Below are 24,194 nucleotides of genomic sequence, written 5' to 3'. Positions count from 1 at the left end.
ACTTCATGACTGTTACAGTACCTGACTCAGGTTGAAGTTTCAAGTTAAAAATATGTCATATGAAATTATTAATTAATAATTGAATAACTGCTGTGTCATAGTAAGTACTATGGGAATATGAAACAAGTATATTCCCTGCCCTTAAGGAACTTAACAGTATTATAGGAAAGATAGGGAAAATTAACTGAGAGTGAAAGCCAGAAAGTTTGTAAAGATTCAGAGATTAGGGGTTTTGATATATTTCAAAATATTGTCATGTAATTATGGTAGCCTAATACATCTTTCCCAGTGTAATTTGTTCTGTAATCTCTAAGTAAATAGTTTGTCTGGAAAGAGACTTTTTGTTTGGCTATTCCTGAAAAACAATTTTTAAAATATTTTTCATTATTCCATCACCTTTCTTAATTTTAACATTTTCCCGTTAGGTTTCTTAAGTTTACAGATGATTTTCCATTCATTCCATTTTAGGTCAGCTGCTTCCTAATGGTATGTGAAGGAAGCAGCTTGACTTTTTTTGTTTTCAGGAAGCCATCTGTATGAATCTCACTAGTCTGTTTACTTCTGGGACAGCTTCCTACAGACTAATGGTTCTTCAGTTGGCCTCTTACTAGACTGTTATCATCCCCAAAGATGGTATTTCAGTGGATATGACCAAGAAGTTCCCCAGGCAATCCTGAAGTGCAGTCAGGTTTGGAAACCATTACAGAAAGCAGTTAATGCCATCCACTGGTTACAAACTTTGTGACTCCCTCTACTAGCAATAGCACTTGACTTTTGCATAAGTGGGAAACTCAGAGCACTGTCTTCACTCATTGCCTAAAATGCTGCAGTATGTGATACTCTTCTCTTTGATTTTTGCCTTAACTTTATAAGTTGAACCTTCCAAGGCTTTCCTTAAAAGACTTTCAGTTTTATTTGCCTATAATTGATATACATTTTGGCCAAGGCAAAGCAGGTCTAGATTATTGTCTCATTGTCCAAATGCCTAGGCTGCCCATAGATGTGATTGAGCCGTGGTTTAAAGTATGTGTTTCTAAACCATTGGAACTCTCTATAAAATAGATGGATTAAAGTATAATAAGTAACTAACGTATCATTAACATATGAAGTAAAACAATTTAGAGAGAAATGTAAAGAAATATAATTCAACACCTCTTCTCCATTACTCGTCTTAATGTCCTTTTCTTGTACTTTTTTTAGAAAAAAAAAAAATTCCTCAATAGAAATAACTTTTTTCTCAGAATTAAATTGCCCAGAATTCACATGACTGATTCTAGTGTTTTGGAGATTCTGGACATCCTGGTAAACAGCGTTCATGAATCGAGCACATCTTTTTCTTATATGTTATATTCAGCAGTCAAGTTATATTCAGCATCAAATTTGAGAACCACTGGTCTATCAAGAATGGAGAGAGATGTAAATAGCATTTGCAGTTTCCTTGCTGCCTCTGCACTTAGGGACAGTGTAAAAGAATGAAACAAATTATGCCACTATATCCTCGATTTTGTGTAAAACTTTTAAAATGTAAAACCTCTACAGTAATTGATTAGGCAAGAAAATTTGTCCTCCGTCTTTTTTCCTGCCTTTAACTTACCTTTTGAAGGCAGCAGCTGGTATAAAATCCTAATATGCATTAAAAATTTAAGTTCTTACTTTTTAAGAAATATTACCTAAATATGTGGCTTGCTCAGTGTTTAATTGCAAGTTTTCATTCTTCGACTTTGAAAACGAGATTAAACGTTAGTATTTGTGTGAAAAAAAAAAGATTTAAGTTCTTAGCTTAGTTTTTCAGCTGCTTTTGACAGACAGCTCACGGACTGCTTTTAAAGGGTGTTGACCATTTTATTTTCCAGAATCAAATTTGAAAACATTTCAGCCAAAGAATATTGTGGGAGCATTCAGGATCAACTAGATTAAAGCAGTTGTTCTCCATTGAGACTGGAGGGAAAATGGGTATCAGGACCACCTGAGGAATTTTTTAAACTGGGAGGAAGTTCATAAAGGTATATAGTTTAGAAAAGCTTCCTAAGTTCTGTTCAATTCAGAATCATTCTTTTAGAGAATAGTCTAGGTTAAATGCTTCCCTAAGGTCCCTGATAAGATTCATTTGGGGCAGTTGTTAAACCAGATTTCTGGACTCCACCCACACTACTGAACCAGAGTCTATAGTCTAAGATGTTTTATTACAGAAAAGTTTGGAAAACATAAACATAGGTTCCACAAGATATTAATAGCTATAACTAGGAAATGATATTTCATGCTGAATTAAATATGGGAAATATTTCAGTCTCCACTTTCGGGGATTCATAAGACATATTTAAGGTATTTAAGTTTCTGGGAAGTTCTACAATAAAGGTTCATGTTTGACTTTGTTACCCAGACTTATTTTTCCTCAGAATACTTTTTCCTGTAGCACATCTATTAGCACTTAAGGAGAGTAGTAGTCGTGGGAAATGTCGGGCTAGATAGCCTAGAAAAGTTTTATGAAAGTTTTATTATTTACCTATTATCAATAATGTAATGTAATGTAATGTCATTTGGATCGTTTCTTCTCTTTGAAAGATATCCATGATACATTGTTACATTAAAAAGTAGGCTAAAAAAAAAAAAAAGTAGGCTAAGAGGGGCTTCCCTGGTGGCGCACTGGTTGGGGGTCCGCCTGCCAATGCAGGGGACGCGGGTTCCTGACCCGGTCCGGGAGGATCCCGCATGCCGCGGAGCGGCTGGGCCCGTGGGCCATGGCCGCTGGGCCTGCGCGTCCAGAGCCTGTGCTCCGTGGCGTGGTGGGGGGGTGGGGCCACGGCAGTGAGAGGCCCGCGTACCGCAAAAAAAAAAAAAAAAAGCAGGCTAAGAAAGCATGGCATATATAGTAAGATCTCATTCTTGTATATCTATTTATCCAATATTAGAAGGCTAACAAAATGTTAACAGTGGTTATCTCTGAGTGATGGGATTATACAACTTTATCTTTACTTACTCTTTGTTCATTTCTCTATTAACTTTATAATCACAAAATAAAGTTATTTTCATTAAAAAAATCATGAGACAGTTGGAAGGAGTTTGTAGTATCAATAAGTTTGGAAGTATTGCTATAAAACGTAAGTTCCCATATGAATGATTAACCAGAATGTCCATGTTCTGTATAACAGAGTTAACTGAAAATCTTTTTTTTGTCTAACTTTATTAAAAATATTTAAAATATGAGTTTATTTTCCTTTTTGAGAAATTTCGGTATACTGAATAGAGTTTACACATTGGTGACTGAAAATCTTAGAGCATCTAGGGGTAATTTTTTTTTCTTAGTAACAATTTTTAAATTGCATTTTTTCTGCATATATCTAGGGAAATATCAAAAAGAAAGAAAAATCTCTTACAGCATTGATGTGTAGTACCCTGCCATACATTTTAAACCTGCCCGGTTGGTTAACATCAGTAAGGCATGCTTGTTGAGGTTATCTCAGCACCAAATTAGGTGGAGTCAAAAACCCAAATAGCTCTACTTCTATAGCTGCTGTGACCAGAGAAAACAGTTTCCTTTGCTCTGTTTCCTGGCTTTGTTGAGGCCTACTCTGGGGGGACAAAAGCAAAAACGATTGCCATTTTAAAGGTTCTTTGAAGAGTTTCTGGGGTGGCAGTAATACCACATCAATAACATCCCTACTCACTAAGTGTTCTAAAAATTTTAGAAATGGACACAGGAATCAGAGATCAAAACCTGGGCAAACTAAATCAGGAAACAAAACCTGGTAAAACTAAATCAGAAAACAAGGTCAGGACCTGTGATCAAATGAAATTCCAAATAGTTTTGTTCAGGCACAGATCTTTCTTATGGGGAAAATTTGGTGTGTAGAACAGACGTTTAACCAACCAGTTCTGTAAAGAATTATGGCTCCCATGCTCATGTCTTAATTCAGAATATTAGATTGTTATGTAAGGTTGAAGCTATTAGTATAAATGGTATCTTGGGATTGGCTGAATGTGAGTATGACTCAGGACGTAGGTACTTTGGAAGCTGCTTATTTGTAGTTTGTTTTTTCTTTGGTATTTATTCAGGAAATATTCATTCAGTACCTGCTATGTACCAGGTTCCATGCTAGATGTTATCTCACAATAAGCTGGCTCCATTTTAGTGACAATGGGCAAAGGTTAATTTGCATTATTAAGTCCTAAACTTGTAAATGACAAAGTCAGAGTTCAAACCTAAATCTGATTCCTAGGCTTTTATGCTTTTCATTGACCTGTGCTGCCTTCTTTGTGCTGAGTCTTATTCCACACCTTATTATCGAAAATAAATAATCTAACTTCAAAACTTAAAGTGTAATAGTTTCCTGTATTAAGTTAGAAGGGATTCCCCAATTTTGGAATTTTCACTAGTTTAGATGTAGTCCTCCAAGTTAAGGAAGCATAATTACCAAAGGACCATTGATGGTTCTGTAATCCACAGTATTTTAATATTCCCATGTTAGCCTGAGTTTCTAGTTCTTTCTCACTTTAAAAGCATTGTGCAATTTCAATGGAGAGTGGAAAATAAGAATGGGACACAGTACTAGCCCTTACGTTTATTCTACCTGAAGAAGAAAAATAAGTGTATAAAAGGTTTTCTACCTCCTGTTCAAAGAGATATAGAAGAAATGTTTATGAAACAATGAAAAATAAGATTGGAAAGCAAAATGAAATCAGATTGTATGGAGCTGTACTGTCCAATATGGTAGCCACTAGCCACATGCAGCTATTGAGTACTTGAAATGTGGCTAGTGAGACTAAGGCACTGAATTTTAAATTTCTTTTAATTTTAAATTTAATTTACCCCGTCAATTTGCCACATTATGGAAGTGGCTGATGACTCCCATATTGGACCGTCAGCTCAGTGGTGAAGAGCCAGAGAACGCTTTCCAGCAGAATGATCCTAAAGCGCAATAAAGTGTGATGAAAAAATAGACAAAATGGCATCAGCAAAATAACGTGAAATATCTTCTGTGTCTTATCTGGCCATTTATATATCTGTAGCTTTCTCAATATCCCAGGTTAATAATTATCTTAAAGTGCCACTTTTTTGTTGTAGTTGTGTTTTCTAAAATATATTATCAGAAGATATTAACAGTTGGGAATTGTTAATATATTTTTAAGGTTTTGTCAGAGCAAACATTTAACTTATATCCTTACACAGAAATTATCGGTTTTCAGTAAAGACTTTTTCATCATTTATTATTTCACTAGATACTAAATTTCTCCATGTGTTGTATTTGGTAAATGTGCCAGTGATTTGGCTGAAATTGCCAGGTGGGTAAGGAATCCTTGAAATTAACTTTATATCCTGGTTTTGGTACTTCGGGAGATTTATGTATGGCATAGATTTACAGCAGATTATGCCCTCTTCAGTTTATATGGTATACCCATGGCAATAAAGTAGAGCCTGCCTTCTCTTCACTTAAAGTAATATGTAGCTTCAAAAATTATTTATCAGTTGGTCATTTTGTCTTTCTCATATGTCTTTAAAGTGTGACTGAAGCCCTTTCTGAAATGTCTTTGAAAAATAGGACTAACATTTATTACAGGCTACATTATAATAGTCATTTGTGGTAGTAACCCTTGTATTTCAGTGGATATGATTCTTAACCTTGGTATAGCTGAGTCTACCTATTAAATCTTTCTCAAAAAAGAATTCTATTGTATTACTGAAACATCAGTGACATTTTCTTACTTAGTAGTCTGGTAGAGCCTTTACATATTTCATAAATATTTACCAGTAGAGTTAGAATTTTATCTGTTGTTAATAAAGCTTTAGGACAAAAGTAAACCGTGTTGTTTATACAGTGATTTGACTGCTTTAACCTAGTTTTTATTTTATATTAGTAATCAGTGGCTTTATCTTAATTTGCTTACTAAACTAAATTCAAACATCAAAAATAATATATATGACTATAATAATTTGACAAGTGGGGACCTTATCAATTCACATTCCTGAGTGAAAAATTAAATTTGAATTTCAGTTAAAGAGTTCTGCAAACTAATCAAAACTCAGAGGATGAATTTTATAGTATATTAATGACATCTCAATAAAGCTGTTTTTAAAAATCAGCCAGCCAAAGGTTGGGGGAGAGCTTGTTAGAGATAATACTGAGAATGAGAGGGGAGAAAATTACTTCTTGGTATTTTTAATGAACACTTAATAAATTTAAGGAGCTGCCCCGTTATAGGGAAAGATTAAGGTTGATTTTTGTGTGGTTTGTGGTTTCTTCATAATTGTAATTTCTGTGAGGAGGCACCCGTTCAAGTAGGACTAAATTAAAACTTGTCATCAGATTGTATATTTCACCCAGAATCATTTTTCCCCCTCAGATATCTGCTTTATCTGACTGTATTTAGAGTCTGAGCAGGCAGCAGTTAGAAGGGCATTTAAATGAAGTTCTAGGTAGAAATAAGGCTTGGTAACTCTCCTTTGCCCAAAGTATAAGTGTCAGAATTTTAACTAGGTTTCTCTTTTGTTTGAAACAGTGATGACTCGTGGCACTGCCTCCAGCCCATCCTATAGATTCATATTGAATGATGGGACAATGCTTAGCGCCCACACCAAGTGTAAACTTTGCTACCCTCAAAGTCCAGACATGCAACCTTTCATCATGGGAATTCATATCATCGACAGGTACTACTTATTTGGAGAGCTTCATATGAAATAAGTCAGTTCACATATCTCTTCTTAGAGAAAAAAGTTTTATATTCTTGATGGCGAGAAAACAAATTTTAAATTAGGCATTAAACTAGCATGATGAGTATATAGTTAATATATCCATACTGAGTTTTATAGTTCTGTCGCCTAACAATAGCTTTGTTGTTTAAAAAGGGAGACAGGAAAGGTGTGGCTGAATATATGCTTAAGGGGTAAAAACCAAAAACGTGGCTAAGAATTTCCAACTTTCCATATGTGAACTTATGGTCATAAAAGATTTGAGTTTATTAGTATTGTTATTTTTTAATTTTAAAAGTGCTTTATTTTCATTAGGGCAAAACTCAGTGGCTCCTGAGTTCAAGTTGATAGCTTATCAAACTACAAATTATTAAACTATCCACTTGAGATTTTTTGAATGTCATTGCCTCTAATTTGTTCTCCTCTCAAAATATGTTTTGCACTATTATATATGGTAAATTCATGAAACCATTCTCTTATCCTATGAATTATTCAAAATCCTACATTTACAACTATTTAAAATTTAGCATTAAACAAAAGCAAAGACATTTTCCCTCACTTCATCTTTCTCTCATCTGATATATTTGCTTATGGGAACATGGTAATACCAGTCACAAATCTGTTGTCGTAATTATGGATTTGAGTAAAGAACTTGATGAAAATCTGAATTCAGTATTCTGCATTTTCTAATTTTAGTTTAATTTATGCTTGTGAGTGGAATTAGCACAGTTCTTTTTTTCATATTGTGATTTCTCTTTCAGAACATCTGCTATGTCTGCATGTCACCCTTTTTAATTTTTACATCAGTGACACAGTATTTTCCTTACCCAGTCTTCCTCTTTGGAGTTGAAATACTTAAAAGCTGTAACAAGGGAGTCATAAATAAATACCATAAATAAATACCAGAGAGGTGTGGAAAGTTTCTCTTTCAACTAAAAGTCTTATGTAGTGTTAATTACTTATATGAAATTTTGAAAAGTTTAAAAGTGCATATATTGGATTTTTTTCCAAGGCCAAGAAAGGTTTCTCTCCCATTTAACTGAAACCATTATCATATTTACAGGGTCTTAAGCACTATTGCCTATTAAGTGATGCTAATATTTCACAGTAGTACTAACAGTCCACTGCTTTTCTTAGTTTAAAGTGATACAGAAGCTTTTTACTTGATAGTTTGCTACATTAGTGAGATTAATGGTCTTGTTTTATAATATGCATCATAAAAATATTATAATGGAAAACAGTGAAGATCTTTGAATGTCTTTTCCTCCTCTAGGGAACACAGTGGTCTTTCTCCTCAAGATGACACTAATCCTGGAATGTCAATTCCCCGGGTAAACCCTTCCGTCAATCCTAGTATCTCTCCAGCTCACGGCGCGGCCCGTTCAGCTACATTGCCACCATCCAACAACAACGTGGTATCCACCAGAGTAAACCGCCAACAGAGCTCAGACCTTCATAGCAGCAGTCATAGTAATTCTAGCAACAGCCAAGGGAGTTTTGGATGCTCACCTGGAAATCAGATTGTAGCCAGTGTTGCCTTAAACCAGGGACAGGCCAGTTCCCAGAGCACTAATCCGTCTTTAAACCTCAATAATTCTCCTATGGAAGGTACAGGAATATCCCTTGCACAGTTCATGTCTCCAAGGAGACAAGTTAGTTCTGGATTGGCAACAAGGCCCAGGATGCCAAACAATTCATTTCCTCCTAATATTCCGACATTAAGCTCCCCCGTTAGCATGACAAGTACTGCCTGTAATAATAGTAACCGATCTTATTCAAACATCCCAGTAACACCTTTACAGAGTATGAATGAAGGACCCAATAACTCTGTTGGCTTCTCTGCCAGTTCTCCAGTCCTCAGGCAGATGAGCTCACAGAATTCACCTAACAGATTAAATATACAGCCAGCAAAAGCTGAATCCAAAGATAATAAAGAGATCGCATCCATTTTAAATGAAATGATTCAGTCTGACAACAGCTCTAATGATGGCAAACCTCTGGATTCTGGGCTTCTGCATAACAGTGACAGACTCTCAGATGGAGACAATAAATACTCTCAAACCAGTCACAAACTAGTGCAGCTTTTGACAACAACTGCAGAGCAGCAGTTACGGCATGCTGATATAGACACAAGTTGCAAAGAGGTACTGTCCTGCACAGGCACTCCCAGCTCTGCCTCTGCTAGCTCTTCAAGTGGTTCTTGCCCTTCCTCTCATAGCTCACTGACAGAGCGGCACAAAATCCTACACCGGCTCTTACAGGAGGGTAGCCCCTCGGATATCACAACTTTGTCTGTGGAGCCTGATAAAAAGGACAGTGCATCTACTTCTGTGGCAGTGACTGGACAGGTACAAGGGAACTCCAGTATAAAGCTGGAACTGGATGCTTCAAAGAAAAAAGAATCAAAAGACCATCAGCTCCTACGCTACCTTTTAGATAAAGATGAGAAAGATTTAAGATCCACTCCAAACCTGAGCCTGGATGATGTAAAGGTGAAGGTGGAAAAGAAAGAACAGATGGATCCTTGTAACACAAATCCAGCCCCAATGACCAAACCTGCTCCTGAGGAAATTAAACTGGAGTCACAGAGCCAGGTAGGTAATTCCTTGCTTCACAGAATGAACATTCCTAGTTATTTTTTTCTTTTCATTTATTTTATTCCATCCATAGACCATATTTGGATTCAGGCTATGTTTTGCCTATCCCTTGGGCATGTGTTAAAAGGTTAGTTTCAATGGTTGAGAAATTACGGGATGCCCTGAAAAGTTCTCTTTGGAACCTTGGAGGGCGACAATATTAATGTGGCATTCTAAGAAAGTAGATGTTTCTTTCTTTCTATAAAATTAGAGTTCACATCTTTGGAGGTTTAAAAAAATACCTTCCCTGCCCCCTCCTCCCATCTTCCCACCTATTAAATCCAACTCTTTCAGAATAGAACCTAGAAACCTGTATTTTAAAGACACTCCCCAGAGAACTCTGATATGTAACTACATTTGGGAACCTCTGATGTAAATGAAATGAGAGAGAAATGTGAGGAGGTGGACAAAGCTGCCTAGTCTGGCTTGCTTTGCTATTTAATTTCCTTTGAAGCATTTTTAAAAGTCTGTTTCCTTCTCATCTGATTCTAACTGCCCTCAGTCCACAACCCCCATCAGAATAGGGACTTTGAGTATTCTGGGTAGTAGGGTATATAACATGCCCTGAAACAGAAGTAAATACAAATAAACCTTTGCATAAATTGTTATGGATCAGGAACCTCTGTGTTTAGGCTGGGGTAGGGCGTGGAGTGAAAAGTAATAGGCAGCTTCATTTATTGAGTAATTGCTGTGGACTCTGAAGGAATTTAAGAAAAACAGAAAATGTGGTTCCTCCCTGCTAGGAGCTTACACATTATTTAGACAGAATATAGACATACATGAAATAGCTGAAAATGTATTCACAAAGCAGTTTATTAATAAGACTCTTCATTGTGAAACAAGATTCACACTTAGTACGTATAGGTCCTACAGTTTCTTGAGTCAGCTTTATTTTGTGCCCTCATCTCACAGAAGTCTCTCTCTTCCCTCAGGCATACTGCATTCTAGGCACATGGAAGCCCTTGCCATTCCTGAGATAAGCCATGTCTCTTCTAAGCATCTTCTGCCTTGTTCTCCTTTCTATGTCTGCTGAACTTCTACTCATCCTTCACAAACAATTCAGACATCATTTCTGTAAAGCCTTCCCCAGTAGCCTTAGTTAAACATTCCCTTCCTCTCCACTCTCATAGTGCTCTGTATTGTCTCTCTTTACTATAACACTATTTGGGTTATTTCTTTACGTGTGTGCTCTTTGAGAAGGCTGTCTCTTGGTACAACTAAACTAGTGCTGTGTTTCTCAGCTGAAAAACAGCTTTAAATAATAACTATGTTAAAACTCTCATGCTTTAAAATTAACTTTAAAAGTAACAGCTTTATAAGAAAATACCATTGTGTACAATCTTGGCACATCTATTTTAGTGCACATGTACATGTATTTCTGCTGAGTTTATACCTGGGAGTGGAATTGCAAGATCGTAAAATATGTATGTGTTCATCTTTAGTAGATAATGCCAGTTTTCCTAGTGTGTGAGAATTCCTTTTAGTTGTTCCATATCCTTGTTAATACTTGCTGTTGTCAGTCTTTTAAATTTTAGCTGTTCTGGGGTCTGTGTAGTGATATTTCGTAGTTTTAATTTGCCTTTCCCTGGTAAACATTTATTGGTCATTTGGATTTCTTCTTTTGTAAATAGCCTGTTCAGGTGTTTTGCCCATTTTCCCAATATGTTATATTTTTCCTATTGACCTGTAAGAGTTCTTTATGCATTTTGGGTGAGTCCTTTATTGTTTATATATTTGTGGATATCTTCTCTATGTTGTGCCTTGCCTTTTCTTTCTCTTAATGGTACTTTTTGTTGGAGTGAAGTTCTTCATTTTAACATAGTCCAATTTGTCAGTTTTTTCCTTTATTGTTAGTACTTTTTGCATGTGCCACAAAAGACATGTTCAAAAATAGTCATAGTAGTTTAACTTGTATTAGCCAAAACCCAGAAAAACTCCCAAATCCATTACAGTAGAATTGATAAATATATTGTAGCATATTCATACAATGAGATACTATTCAGCAACGAAAACAAAGGGATCTATTGCTACTTGCGACAAGGTATCTAAACTTCAGAAATGTAACGTTAAGTGAAAGAAGCCACACTTTAAAAAAAAAAATACATGTAATTCTGTTACACAATCTAGAAAGAAATTTTTGTTGAAGTAAATAATGAAACCCAAACAGGTAGACATTTTATGTTGATGAATTATCTTAAGGTAACCATAGTGGAATAATACTGTGAAATAAAGGTCAGTTTTCTCCTGTGCATAGCCACAGACAGATGTAGGAACTCCCTACCTATGCTAGAAGATATGTTTCTTATTCTAGTAAGTACTTAAGTGGGAAGTGACCTTTCTGGGATCTTTCAAGCTAATATTTATTAAAAACTTTCCCAAACTTTTAAAAATTATTTTAAAAAACAGTGTATGTTTTGCACCATCATAAAGTAAGCCATTTTATAGAATTTTGAAAAATATGACAGAAGATAATCACCCATGGTGCTATCGTCGTAACACAGTACTCTCGATATTTCTTTCCAGTTCAGTCTTTTTCCAGTGCATACATTTTATACAGAGATATAGTAGATAAGCACTATGTGTATGTTATCTTATATCCTGTAGTATATTAATATCATAAGCGTCCACATTTTGTTCCAGTGTTAGGTCCTGTTATTTCAGTGAGACCCCAATCTTTCTAATTCTTCTTTCTTCATTCTCTCATAGTCACACTCAATTCATATAGTTTAAAGGAACAACTTGTTTTCTACATTGTTTCAGGTGAAAGTGTAGAATATATTTCCTCTAACTTTGGTTTCCATTCTTAGTTTACAGCTGACCTTGACCAGTTTGATCAGTTACTACCCACGCTGGAGAAGGCAGCACAGTTGCCAGGCTTATGTGAGACAGAGAGGATGGATGGTGCAGTCACCACTGTAGCCATCAAATCGGAGATCCTGCCAGCTGCACTTCAGACCACCACTGCCAGACCCACTTCCAGGCTGAATAGTATGTGTTGGGGACAGAACTTCATTTTAAATGTTTAATGATAATATGGATTAGTGCTTTGTCTCTCATCATTATTGCACAGACCTTTTGTTGGTTGAGAGTGAAATATCTTTTCATTAATGCCACTATTAGTAATACACAGTTACTTTCAGACATATGAACTTCACTCATCATGTCTATTTTAAGTTACAGTATAACCTCTACTTTTTTGTAATTGATGTTAAGGTGAGCAGTTGATGTTAAGGAGAGCAATTTTGTGTTCTTACCCAAAGCATTCCACAGTAGGACTTTCAGAAATATAATATTGGATCAGATTATGTTTCCCAAAGTGTATTCCTTGATCACTAGTCCTATGAAAAAAAGGATTTTGTGCTAACATACACTGGGCAAATGCTACGTGACATATACACCATTCCTCTATTAAAATTCCATAGTGCATATTAAAGGTTTTAGGAAGTCCTGTGTTAGATGAACTAGTTTATGTATTTTAAAAATTGTTTTGCTTTATGTTTGTGCCAGTTTATTGTTTTTTAATTTAAAACAAAGTTTTATACAATTTTTAAAGTTTACACTCCATTTACAATTATTACAGAATATTGACTATATTCCCCATGTTGTACAATACATCCTTTTAGCCTTACAAGTTAAATTTAAAGATTTCTTTAATCCAGCATTTTCCAAACTTTTCTTAATTATGGAATTCCTTTTCTCAAGTAATACATGTTACCCCACAGAATGAGTTTTTCATGGGCCACTGTTTAGGAGACATTTATGTTGAAATAGGTCATGACTCCTCTAGCCCATGGTAGCATTCTCCTACTTAAGAGACACTTTGAATAGTATACTTCCAATTCATGAAGATAGTTTTCACCCATCAAATTTTGAAGTTGAAAAAAATAGTGGTGATAATTCCATTGTGTGACCTTGAAAGTAAAGGAAACTAACCAGCTCACTTTCAAAATTTGCCTGTCCCTCTTCTAATGGGACCAGATGTGGGCCTTGTTTATTTCAGTCTGACTACAGCTTTTAGCTGGCATGACACAATTCCCAAAAGCTTACCAAGATTCCAGACATCTGGAAAGAAAAATCTCAAGTCATCTCTGACATTTTTGGAAGCAGTTTTTCAGCTGACCAGAACGCTAGATGAGAGCAGGAGCCTAGGTTCAAGTCTCATATTTCCCGTTTATTAATGGTAATACCTTAAGCACATGAATTTTCTGAGTATCATTCTCTTTATCTGCAAAATAAGAATTAGATGAAACAACTTCAGAAGTCTTCTAATTGAAATAGAGATTCCAGACTCTGGGATATCCGGCACAGTTGGGAAGCAATGAGGTGTAAGGCTAAGAGTAGATAAAGTGAAAGTCTGCATATTGATTGGTTTCATCCTTGTCCTTCCCCTTCCAATGTGGGAGACTGGAGGGGTTATCTCAGGAGATACCAAATGGCCAGAAAGAAGATGTCTGGATATTGGTATGTATGGGGAAATCCCTAAAATGCAAAGGTCATGCTACCATCTAAGCATCCAACAGTGAAGGCTACCAGCAGACACAAGCCTCACACTGAGCCTAAGCAGTCAGTGTTTTAGAACACTGTGTCTGTTTAGAATAGACACAGCCAAAGATAATCAGGACTTTGAAGGAAGTCTGTAACTTGAAAGAGAGCAAACAAAACAAGGTCGATCTTAACTTTTTCTTCCCTGCTTTCTATACGTCTTTTGGTCTTTTTGTTCTTTCTGACAGCTTTTCTCAGCTTTATTTTCTGATATTTCTCTTGCAATTAAAAAATTTTGGATATCTAATTTCCAAAAATTCTTTCTTGCTTTTTGTCCCTTTTTTTCTTCCCATGTTATTCATGGATGAAATATCTTTTCAAAAATTTTTTAGTCCATACACTCATTGTATACTTCCTTGGCATACTCTTTTTTTATTTGTTTGACAGGTCCTAGAAGATATACTTCAGCGAACAGGGAGAAAACCAAAAAAGAAAAACAGGGTCCAGGGGAAACAGAGGAACTGAAGGGAAGTCCAGGAATGATCAGCAAGATTAGAGAACAAGCAGTGTTGATTGGAGCAGGGGGCCTGAGTCCTCTGGAAAGGTGGCCTCCAAGGGAGAAATTAAATTTATCTCTTTGAGTTTATAGGAAATATTAATGATAGATTTATGTCAAAAATGTTGAAGCATCCAAAAAATTCTCCTAGAAAAGCAGGAAAATGAAAAAAAATAATTGTTAACTCCAGCGAAAAGAAATCATGATATAAGAAAGGATGTTTGAACATAGTACATGACATGACTTAGCAGTGAGTAATATTTGTGTAGTCGTAAGAATCTAAATATTAACTTTTTATTTTATAAAGAACTGTGATCTCTGTTAGGGAATTGAGGGCACAGGAGGTAATAAGAGAGGTGATGTGAGAGAACTAAAACCCCATCTATCATGATGGGGAGTCAGAAATCTAAAATGGAGATATTTTAGAAATAATTAGGCAAATGCTAAAGAAAACAGCTACACAAGTTGTGGATGGTTGCCTCTGTTGAAAGGGAAATAGTTAAAGGATCAGAAGGGGCAAGACAGGAAACTGCTTTTATTCATTAATAGGCCTTTTGGTCCTGACTTTTAAATTTATGTATATGTGTTAATTTGATGAAAATTAAAGTTAATAAAAATAGAAGGGGGACTTACCTGGTGGTGCAGTGGTTAAGAATCCACCTGCCAGTGCAGGGGACATAGGTCAAGCCCTGGTCTGGGAAGATCCCACATGCCACAGAGCTACTAAGCCCATGCTCCACAACTACTGAGCCTGTGCTCTTGAGCCCACGAGCCACAACTACTGAGCCTGTGTGCCACAACTACTGAAGCCTGTGCACCTAGAGCCTGTGCTCCACAACACGAGAGCCACCACAGTGAGAAGCCTGCACACCTCTAGGAAGAGTAGTCCCTGTTCGCTGCAACTAGAGAAGGTCGTGTGCAGCAAGACCCAATGCAGCCAAAAATAAATAAATAAATTAATTAATTAAAAAAAAAAAGAAGGTGTCTTCTAGCTCTACAAGTCTGTGAAAGTAGAGTGTTTTTCATTCATAATCTGTCTTGAGGCAAATAGCTCTTTTTTCTTTCTTGAGATTTCCTCCCCTGAATACAGCTCCATGTATAAAAGTTTGTAAATAGGCCAGAATCTGTTAAACCCTGTGCTGTAGTATTGCTGAAGGCCAGAAGCATAGAGGGGAAGAAATTGAGGTAAATGAGGGGAGGGTGATAGCTGCAGACAGTGTTTACAAAGTTTCCATACCGACAAGAAAAAAGGTTTCAAGAGGCATAAGGCTAAGGAAACAAGTTGGGCAGGAGAAAGAAAAAGATAACAAAAGACTAGAGAAGAAAAAAGAAAGAAAAAAAGATGAGGACAAAAATATGATAGCTTATAAAGGGAAGAGAACTGCCTCTGATTCTCTGCCCCCTCTAGCATCTACACTGCCCACCACTACCTTTCACTAGAGCCAGAGTCCATTATCCAGTAGCTGATTCCATGTCTTGACCTTGTGCCCAAAGGTCTCACATAGGACAGTTTAATTATCATAGTATTTCACCACCTGAGATATACCTATTAGAACTTCTGGATCTATCTGCCATGTCACTTATCTTTTCTGTCATACTTTGCACTGTATTCTGAGAGAGTCTGGGCCAGATTTTCTGGATCAAAACTGAATCTTCAACTATATCCATTCTGCTCTTCAGTCAATCTATTGAGTTCTTATAATTGTGGTGATCATGTTTTTAGAAATTTTTTTCATAGAGGTCTATTACCATTTATGTATATGATAGACTTTTAAATCTATGTGATGATAAATTTAGCATATTACTTTAGGGCTCATCTATTTTCTGTAACAACCCTTTTTCCTTCAAAGTTTCTTTCTCTCTTTGTCAAATTTGCTATCTTTCTTTTCTGCTGTTGACTTTTCTTGAATGTTTGGTAAATCAGGGCTGTCTGTCCATATATACTGAAAAAGACCTAGAATGAAACATCTTGGTAGCTAGAGTGTTTCTTTAGCTAAAGTGAGAGGCCTTTTGCTCTGGCAGTGAATGTAGGTTCTGATTATAGAGGCCCTGATTCTTAGTTGTCGTTGTGATGGAGTGGGGGTTGGTGATGGGGAAATCCCTCGTGGCAGCCCTCACACCCACTTTGGGAGATTCCCTGGGCAGAACTCCCACACTGAGTCATGTACTCACCACTTTAATCCCATGGGCAGACGCCAGAGTCAGCTGCGTTCAGAGCAGTGCCTGGTGGCAGCTGTTCAGTTGTCCTTTAATTATCCCAGCAATCACCCATGGCCTCTTCCTTTACACGCTCGAATGACCACTGAACCTGGAGTTGTTCTAGTGTTCTTCTGAGAAAAACCCCCTTTTTGGAAAATCTCCTCTTTGTCCTGATGTAAGGTTTTTAGTTTAGGTCAATTTCACCATCAGTTTTATCTTTCCATCTGTTTTATCTTTCAGAAATTCTTCATTGTTCTAGTCAGCTGCCATGCTGCTTCTTTTGCCTCTCCTTCAGCTGTAGATTTGTTTTCCCCTTTTACTTTTGTTTCAGTGATAATTTTACACATCAAATAAAATATAGATGATATATTTCACACTGAACCAGAAATTTTCCTTAGATCTATTTACATATGAGGAAACTAAGGTCATAAGTTCCAGAGAAAGAAAAGAAAACACACAAACAAAAACTTGCCCAAAGTTATCCAGTTAGTATATGCAGAACCAGGATTTAAATTTCAGTCTGCCTGGTTTCAAAACACATTGTGTATATGCACACACACAACCATACTGTGTGACCAAGTGATTTAAATAATTTTGTTAGAAATGTACTACAAGAGCACATCAAGAGACACCTTAGGAGGATGTTGATCAAAATATACAGAATGTGCTTTCTTGGCAGTACCTTCAGAACCTCTACTATGTCCTTTTTACCATCTTTAAATTTCTATCTCTTGAGGGTGGATTTGACTTTTGAAGTTTTGTGAAGTTATTTGGAGCCAAATTTGTTGATCTGAAAAGAATAATACTTTTTAAAACATCAGAACCAAAATTAGATGTAGTTATAAGGAGAAGTATTTTCTTGAAGGACTTGTATACTGGTTAAGACAGTTCTAGAAGAACTTCAAAAATATTTGAACATTGGCAACATCACTGAAGTAAGGAATGACCTACTGAGGTGCTTGTTTTTATGTTCTATGAACATATTCTGAGATGATAATTTTTAAAATCTTATTAATCTGTAGTACATTAATAGTGTTCATAACTAAAAATAATTGTTTCACATAAAACATTTTCAGTACTTCAAAACTCCATTTTTAGTTCCCTGTTTCTGAGGTTGTGTTTAGTGTGTTGTGGCTATCGGTAGGCATCTTTTGCCAGTACAAAACTAAAATGAATAATCTTATGTAGAGATAGTTGACCACATTTGAGAGTATATCTGAAATATAAATTCTGAACAGAATTGCTGGGTCAAAGGGTAGACAGATTTTGCCAAATGGCCTTTCTTATGCCAGTTTACACTCTAACTGATAATGTTCCTCTTTCCACACGTCCTTTCTAATAAGATGAATTATGCATTTTCTCATCTTTGCCAATTTGATGTGTTTTTTTAAGTATCTCAATGTAGTTTTAATCTGTATTTTTTTTATTGTGAATTAGGTTGATCAATTTTCAGTGATTTCATGTGACCTGTTTATATTCTCTGACCATATATCTATTGGGCTATTCAGTTTTCATCTTATTGATTTATAGTTCTTTTTGTATAGTAGAGAAATTAGTCAAATAAAACATTGTAACTGCTGTGAGTAGTTAACAGCCAAATGCAACACAAAACTGAACCAGAAATCTCTTTACCAACAGCTGAAGAAAATTAACTGTGAACATCACAATCACTAGATGCTGAATCAACTCTTAGTGGAGTAAAGTGTGCAAAAGCCACTCTCTTGATTAGACAATGCTTTCTACTTTGTGTGCAGAAGTTTTTAAATTTTTTAATAATATAAGCTCTTTTAAGCTGGAATCGCTGTGGCTCACAGGGATATAAAGTTTTCTTTTAACCATGTTTAAAATGGAGAAAATATGATGTTGAGCCCTTTGCTCAGATGATTAAAAAAAAGCAAAACCATTAATAGCTTGATCAGGAATCGCTAAGAGCTTGTTTCCTACCCCTGCTTCAGCTGCCTCTCTCCAACAGAGACTAGTAAATGCAGTAATGCGTCCCTTTAAAAATTACTATGCCTGTCTTGTGTAACATATATACATACTTACTCATGTTTGCAATAGAGACACAAACAAGACCAAAAATAGTAGGTTTATTCCCTGGACAAAGAGAGATAAAGTGTGTATTTTGTAAAACATTGCAGCAAATCCTCGAGTTTTTTTTATGTAAGTGAGTTTCTAAAGGAAGTCCTAAAAGGTTGAAGGGACTTTTAGAATAAAAACCAACTTCTTTTAAGCATACAGCCTATGCAAACAAAACTTTTAATTGAATCAGTGATTGATTTCTTTGGATTTTCCCCCCCTTTTCACCAAATTTAGCACGTGAATCTTTATTTTGAAAATATTTTATCCAACTTGTTTTCTTAACCTTTTTTCCCATCAAGACTACTAAAATGAGATACTGTGTCCTATTACTGAGTCAAATAAACTATCCTGTAATACTAAGTATTGATGGTAGACAGCCATGTAAGTTTTCTTTGACTCTTAAATATAATTATTTTGTTTAGGTTAGATTTCTAAAATGGAATAAGATTGAAAAATTAATGTGTGCAGCAGAGCAATGAGACAGCTTTAGATAATCTTTGACCAACTTCCTGACTGAAGTAATGAGAGGAATTAAGGGATTACTTTCCTATCACCATTTATTGCTGCTGTTTGGTGTTTTTTGTTTGCTTTGTTTTTTGCTTTTTTTTCCCCAGAATCCTTTTAGAATTTGATTTCTCTATCATTTGTCATGATAAAGAAGAAAGTTTAATTGCAGGCTATAATTCTTTGCATGTAGAAGTGAATGTGCTTTTATATGGACTCCTATGTTTCATTCATACTAAATATTGAGTATATTTCACATAAAAGTGAGCCTAACATGTTTTGTGTGGTTAATAATGATCAGTATCCAGCATTAAATAAATTTGGGGAGCATCCTTAAATCTACTTATTCTCCATTCATTAGAATGAAGAATTCTACCTAATTCTGTTTTTTCTTAAGCCACCAAGGCTTTCTTAGTTTTTGTTTTTAGTTTGCTAGGGCTGCCATAATAATAAAATACCACAGACCAGTGGTATTTTATTGCCAGAATTTATTTTCTCACAATCTGAAGGCTTGAAGTCCAAGGTTAGGGGGTTAGCAGGTTTGGTGTCTTCTGAGGCCTCTCTCACTAGCTTGCAGATGGCTTCCTTCTTACTATGTCCTCATGGCTGTCCCTCTGTCTGTGTTGTCTGTGTCCTAACCACCTCTTCTTTTAAGAACACCAGTCATATTAAATTAGAGCCCACCCTAACGACTCTATTTTAACTTAGTCACTTCACTCAAAGCCCTGTCCCCAAATACAGTCACATTCTGAAGTACTAGAGGTTAAGGCTTCAACATATGAATTTTGTTCTCTTTAGAGATTACAAATAACCATGAGAAACACTAAAAGAAAATAAAGTAATCCTTAATCTCACAACCTAAAATCTACCAAGGATATATAGCCTACGAGCATTTTTTCTATTAATATATATGAAATAGCTTATAAAAACAGAATCATCCTGAACATAATGTCTTAGATTATACTTTTTTTATTTTTCATTTATCAGCATGTTGTAAATATCTATACCATAATTCATTAATCAATCAGCAAATTTCTGGTATTTAGGTTATTTACAGTTCTTTCCTACTATAAATAGTACAGAAATAAACCTTTCAAAACCATTGCCCACACAAAAACGTTCTAAAGTGCACAAACTATTTTCTTCTATTACAAGACATAATTCAACCCCTTTTTTCATTCATCATTATAGACATCAATTAATTATACTGTTATTGTACAGCTATATTCTCAGTTAACAACTGTAGAGTTTTGTCCCCAGACTGCAATGCCCTTTAGTTTCTGTTCCTGCCTTTTATAGAACATATTTTATCTTTTACTTGCGGCTCTCACTTTATGACAGTAACACTGCCCCTACTTATAGCATATTCTAATATGGTGTAGACTGAATAAGCAGTCAACCAAATTGTTATGATTGTCTTTAAAATAAATAATTTCAGACAAAGTCCTAAGTGATTCTCTTATGGTAATATATAAAAACTTTTAACATCGGACTTCCTTTGATTCAGAGACCTTTTCTCACTTTCTCATTTACTTATTATGTGGTCACATTCTAGATAATTTAAGTTTCTGGATAAGTGACTTTTGTATCACTGAGGTAGTATTTTATAGGGGAAATCTCACTCTACCGTACAATATATTACTTCTTAAAAATATTATCATCTTATCTTCCATTGTAATATGTCCTGACTTCTTACCTTTTCTTCTTTAACCAGGATTACCTGAGCTGGAATTGGAAGCAATTGATAACCAGTTTGGACAACCAGGAAGTGGTGATCAGGTTCCATGGACAAATAATACAGTGACAGCTGTAAATCAGAATAAGCCAGAGGAGTGAGTAATACATTTTGTATATTATGAAGTATCAGATACCAACTTCTACAGCAAAGAACTACTTTTCCCAAACTAGATTCCAGTCTGTATTGGTATTTTGTGAGATATTAATAGAAGTGAAGGTTTAATGAAAAGAAAAGGATGGAGGAGGACACCGAATCAAACATGTATTTACTGCATGACTGCAAGGCTAGTGTACATTGTAATTATCAGGAGGCTGATATAGTATGCAGCTGTTGTTTTATTTTTCATCTCTTACTTTTCTTTGATTGATTACCATAAAATTCCTGGGACCTGTGGATGAATTGGCCTCGGCACAACAACTATGTTGCTCTTTATTTTGTCCAGCTTTTCTCTTTATTTGGAGCAAGAGTGGATAAGAAGGGAAGGTACTTTCCACCTCTACTCAGTGTCCCATCTTAATTGGAATTTAATTTCTTAATCCACACAGGTAGCTCCATTCCAACACATAGAGTGTATCTCATATATAGCAACCAAAGGATGAGTAGGTAATATTGAGTGTGGAGCCTTAACTGTGAACTGTAGTCCCATTTACCTTCCCAAAAGAAGAATCCTTATAATTATATTATTATACAAGTAGTATTAGTACTAGTATTATCTTCTATGTATTTCTAAGTTTTATGCATCAGTTGGTATCAGTTTGGATTAGACTACATGTAATCAACAATTTATTGCTTAACACTGAGCATGTTTCATTTTTCTAGTTTGATTTCCTTTGTAAATGATAATCATGTCATGTTATCAATATAATTTGATCATCTTTGAAAGTTAAGTAATATAATATGTACTGTTTTGATTATGGTTCAATTATCAATAATTAATGGCACCCATAGAATAAATAGTATAAATCTTGATATAGACTAAATGATTTTTTTCTGAGTTTTTGGTTGATTTTTATTTTTTACTTCTGTTAAAAATTATTTTCTCTTAACTATGTTTGGTTAATTTTTCAGGCTATTTCTGTAAGCTAACATGAAGAATATGGAAACAAAATTCATTGACAAAATAATGAAAAATATATTCAAGCTACATACCAAACATTCATAAATTTCTGCCCATTAAGTATAGAAATTTTCATTGCATAAGAATTGGTTAAAAAAGCATTTCAACAGAGAATTTCCTAGAACTACATTTGCATATGTGTGTGTGTGTGTGTGTGTGTGTGTGTATTTGCATTCCTAAGGTTGAATACTTACTTGCTATATCAGTCTTAAACTTTCTTATCTTTTGATTCTGCAGCCAGTGCATTAGTTCACAGTTAGATGAGCTTCTCTGTCCACCAACAACAGTTGAAGGAAGAAATGATGAGAAGGCTCTTCTTGAACAGCTGGTATCCTTCCTCAGTGGCAAAGATGAAACTGAGCTAGCTGAACTAGACAGAGCTCTGGGAATTGACAAACTTGTTCAGGTATTTACTAAAGTTGACATTATTTAAATGATGGAGCCCTGAAAGCTAGAAAATTATTTTTAAGCAAGACTTTTCCATATTACTCTCACTGTGTTATAGCTGTTTTATAATTTACCCTTGTGAAAGTTATCAAAATATATAATAGTTAAATAATGGGCTTTTTAAACAAAAATATCATAATAATTAGAATTAGAGAGTTTTAGCCTTTTACTATGGAACATAATCTTACAAGCTCCCCCTAGAATAAAATCCATATTTTATAACATCATTTCTTATTTTAGGACTTAATTTGTCCTCCATTCATGCTACACTTCAGCCTATATGTTCCATGACATTCCAACTTCCGGGTTAGCGTTTTTGAGACTTTGTAGTTAAAAGATCACTTTAGTGCATCATAACCAGTATATATATTTTTTAACATCTTTATTAGAGTATAATTGCTTTACAATGGTGTGTCAGTTTCTGCTTTATAACAAAGTGAATCAGTTATACATATACAAATGACCCCATATTTCTTCCGTCTTGCATTTCCCTCCCTCCCACCCTCCCTATCCCACCCTTCTAGGTGGTCACAAAGCACTGAGCTGATCTCCCTGTGCTATGCGGCTGCTTCCCACTAGCTATCTATTTTACGTTTGGTAGTGTATATATGTCCATGCCACTCTCTCACTTTGTCCCACGTTACCCTACTCCCTCCCCGTATCCTCAAGTCCATTCTCTAGTAGGTCTGCATCATTATTCCTGTCTTGCCCATAGGGTCTTCTGACCATTTTCTTTTTTTTTTTTTTAGATTCCATATATATGTGTTAGCATATGGTATTTGTTTTTCTCTTTCTGACTTACTTCACTCTCTAGGTCCATCCACCTCACTACAAATAACTCAGTTTCATTCCCTTTTATGGCTGAGTAATATTCCATTGTATATATGTGCCACATCTTCTTTATCCATTCATCTGTTGATGGACACTTAGGTTGCTTCCATGTCCTGGCTATTGTAAATACAGCTGCAATGAACATTGTGGTACATGACTCTTTTTGAATTCTGGTTTTCTCAGGGTATATGCCCAGTAGTGGGATTGCTGGGTCGTATGGTAGTTCCATTTTTAGTTTTTTAAGGAACTTCCATACTGTTCTCCATAGTGGCTGTATCAGTTTACATTCCCACCAACAGTACAAGAGGGTTCCCTTCTTTCTCCACACCCTCTCCAGCATTTATTGTTTGTAGATTTTTTGATGATGGCCATTCTGACCGGTGTGAGAGAATCTCATTGTAGTTTTGATTTGCATTTCTCTAATGATTAATGATGTTGAGCATTCTTTCATGTGTTTGTTGGCAATCTGTATATCTTCTTTGGAGAAATGTCTATTTAGGTTTTCTGCCCATTTTTGGATTGGGTTGTTTGGTTTTTTGTTGTTGAGCTGCATGAGCTGCTTATAAATTTTGGAGATTAATCCTTTGTCAGTTGCTTCATTTGCAAATATTTTCTCCCATTCTGAGGGTTGTCTTTTCGTCTTGTTTATGGTTTCCTTTGCTGTGCAAGAGCTTTTAAGTTTCATTAGGTCCCATTTGTTTATTTTTGTTTTTATTTCCATTTCTCTAGGAGGTGGGTCAAAAGGATCTTGCTGTGATTTATGTCAAAGAGTGTTCTGCCTATGTTTTCCTCTAAGAGTTTGATGGTGTCTGGCCTTACATTTAGGTCTTTAATCCGTTTTGAGTTTATTTTTGTGTATGGTATTAGGGAGTGTTCTAATTTCATTCTTTTACATGTAGCTGTCCAGTTTTCCCAGC

The 24,194-nt window shown here is 35.5% G+C and overlaps 1 protein-coding gene across 8 annotated transcripts in view; it reads left to right on the top strand.

Moving 5' to 3' along the window:
* NCOA1 (nuclear receptor coactivator 1) overlaps positions 1-24,194 on the top strand; it is a 262,175-nt gene that overhangs the window by 187,458 nt on the left and 50,523 nt on the right. For all 8 annotated transcript variants that reach the window (XM_049695689.1, XM_033425290.2, XM_049695688.1 and 5 more), the window contains 5 exons: positions 6,496-6,643; positions 7,959-9,279; positions 12,129-12,309; positions 20,859-20,976; positions 22,237-22,405. In XM_049695689.1, the coding sequence (XP_049551646.1) occupies positions 6,496-6,643; positions 7,959-9,279; positions 12,129-12,309; positions 20,859-20,976; positions 22,237-22,405 (1,937 nt within the window). The remainder of the gene's footprint in view (positions 1-6,495; positions 6,644-7,958; positions 9,280-12,128; positions 12,310-20,858; positions 20,977-22,236; positions 22,406-24,194) is intronic.

This window comes from Orcinus orca, chromosome 13 (genome assembly GCF_937001465.1).
Source record: "Orcinus orca chromosome 13, mOrcOrc1.1, whole genome shotgun sequence".
NCBI lineage: Eukaryota > Metazoa > Chordata > Mammalia > Artiodactyla > Delphinidae > Orcinus > Orcinus orca.
Note: the sequence above shows the minus strand (reverse complement) of the source record. Positions and strands in the feature narration are given on the sequence as shown.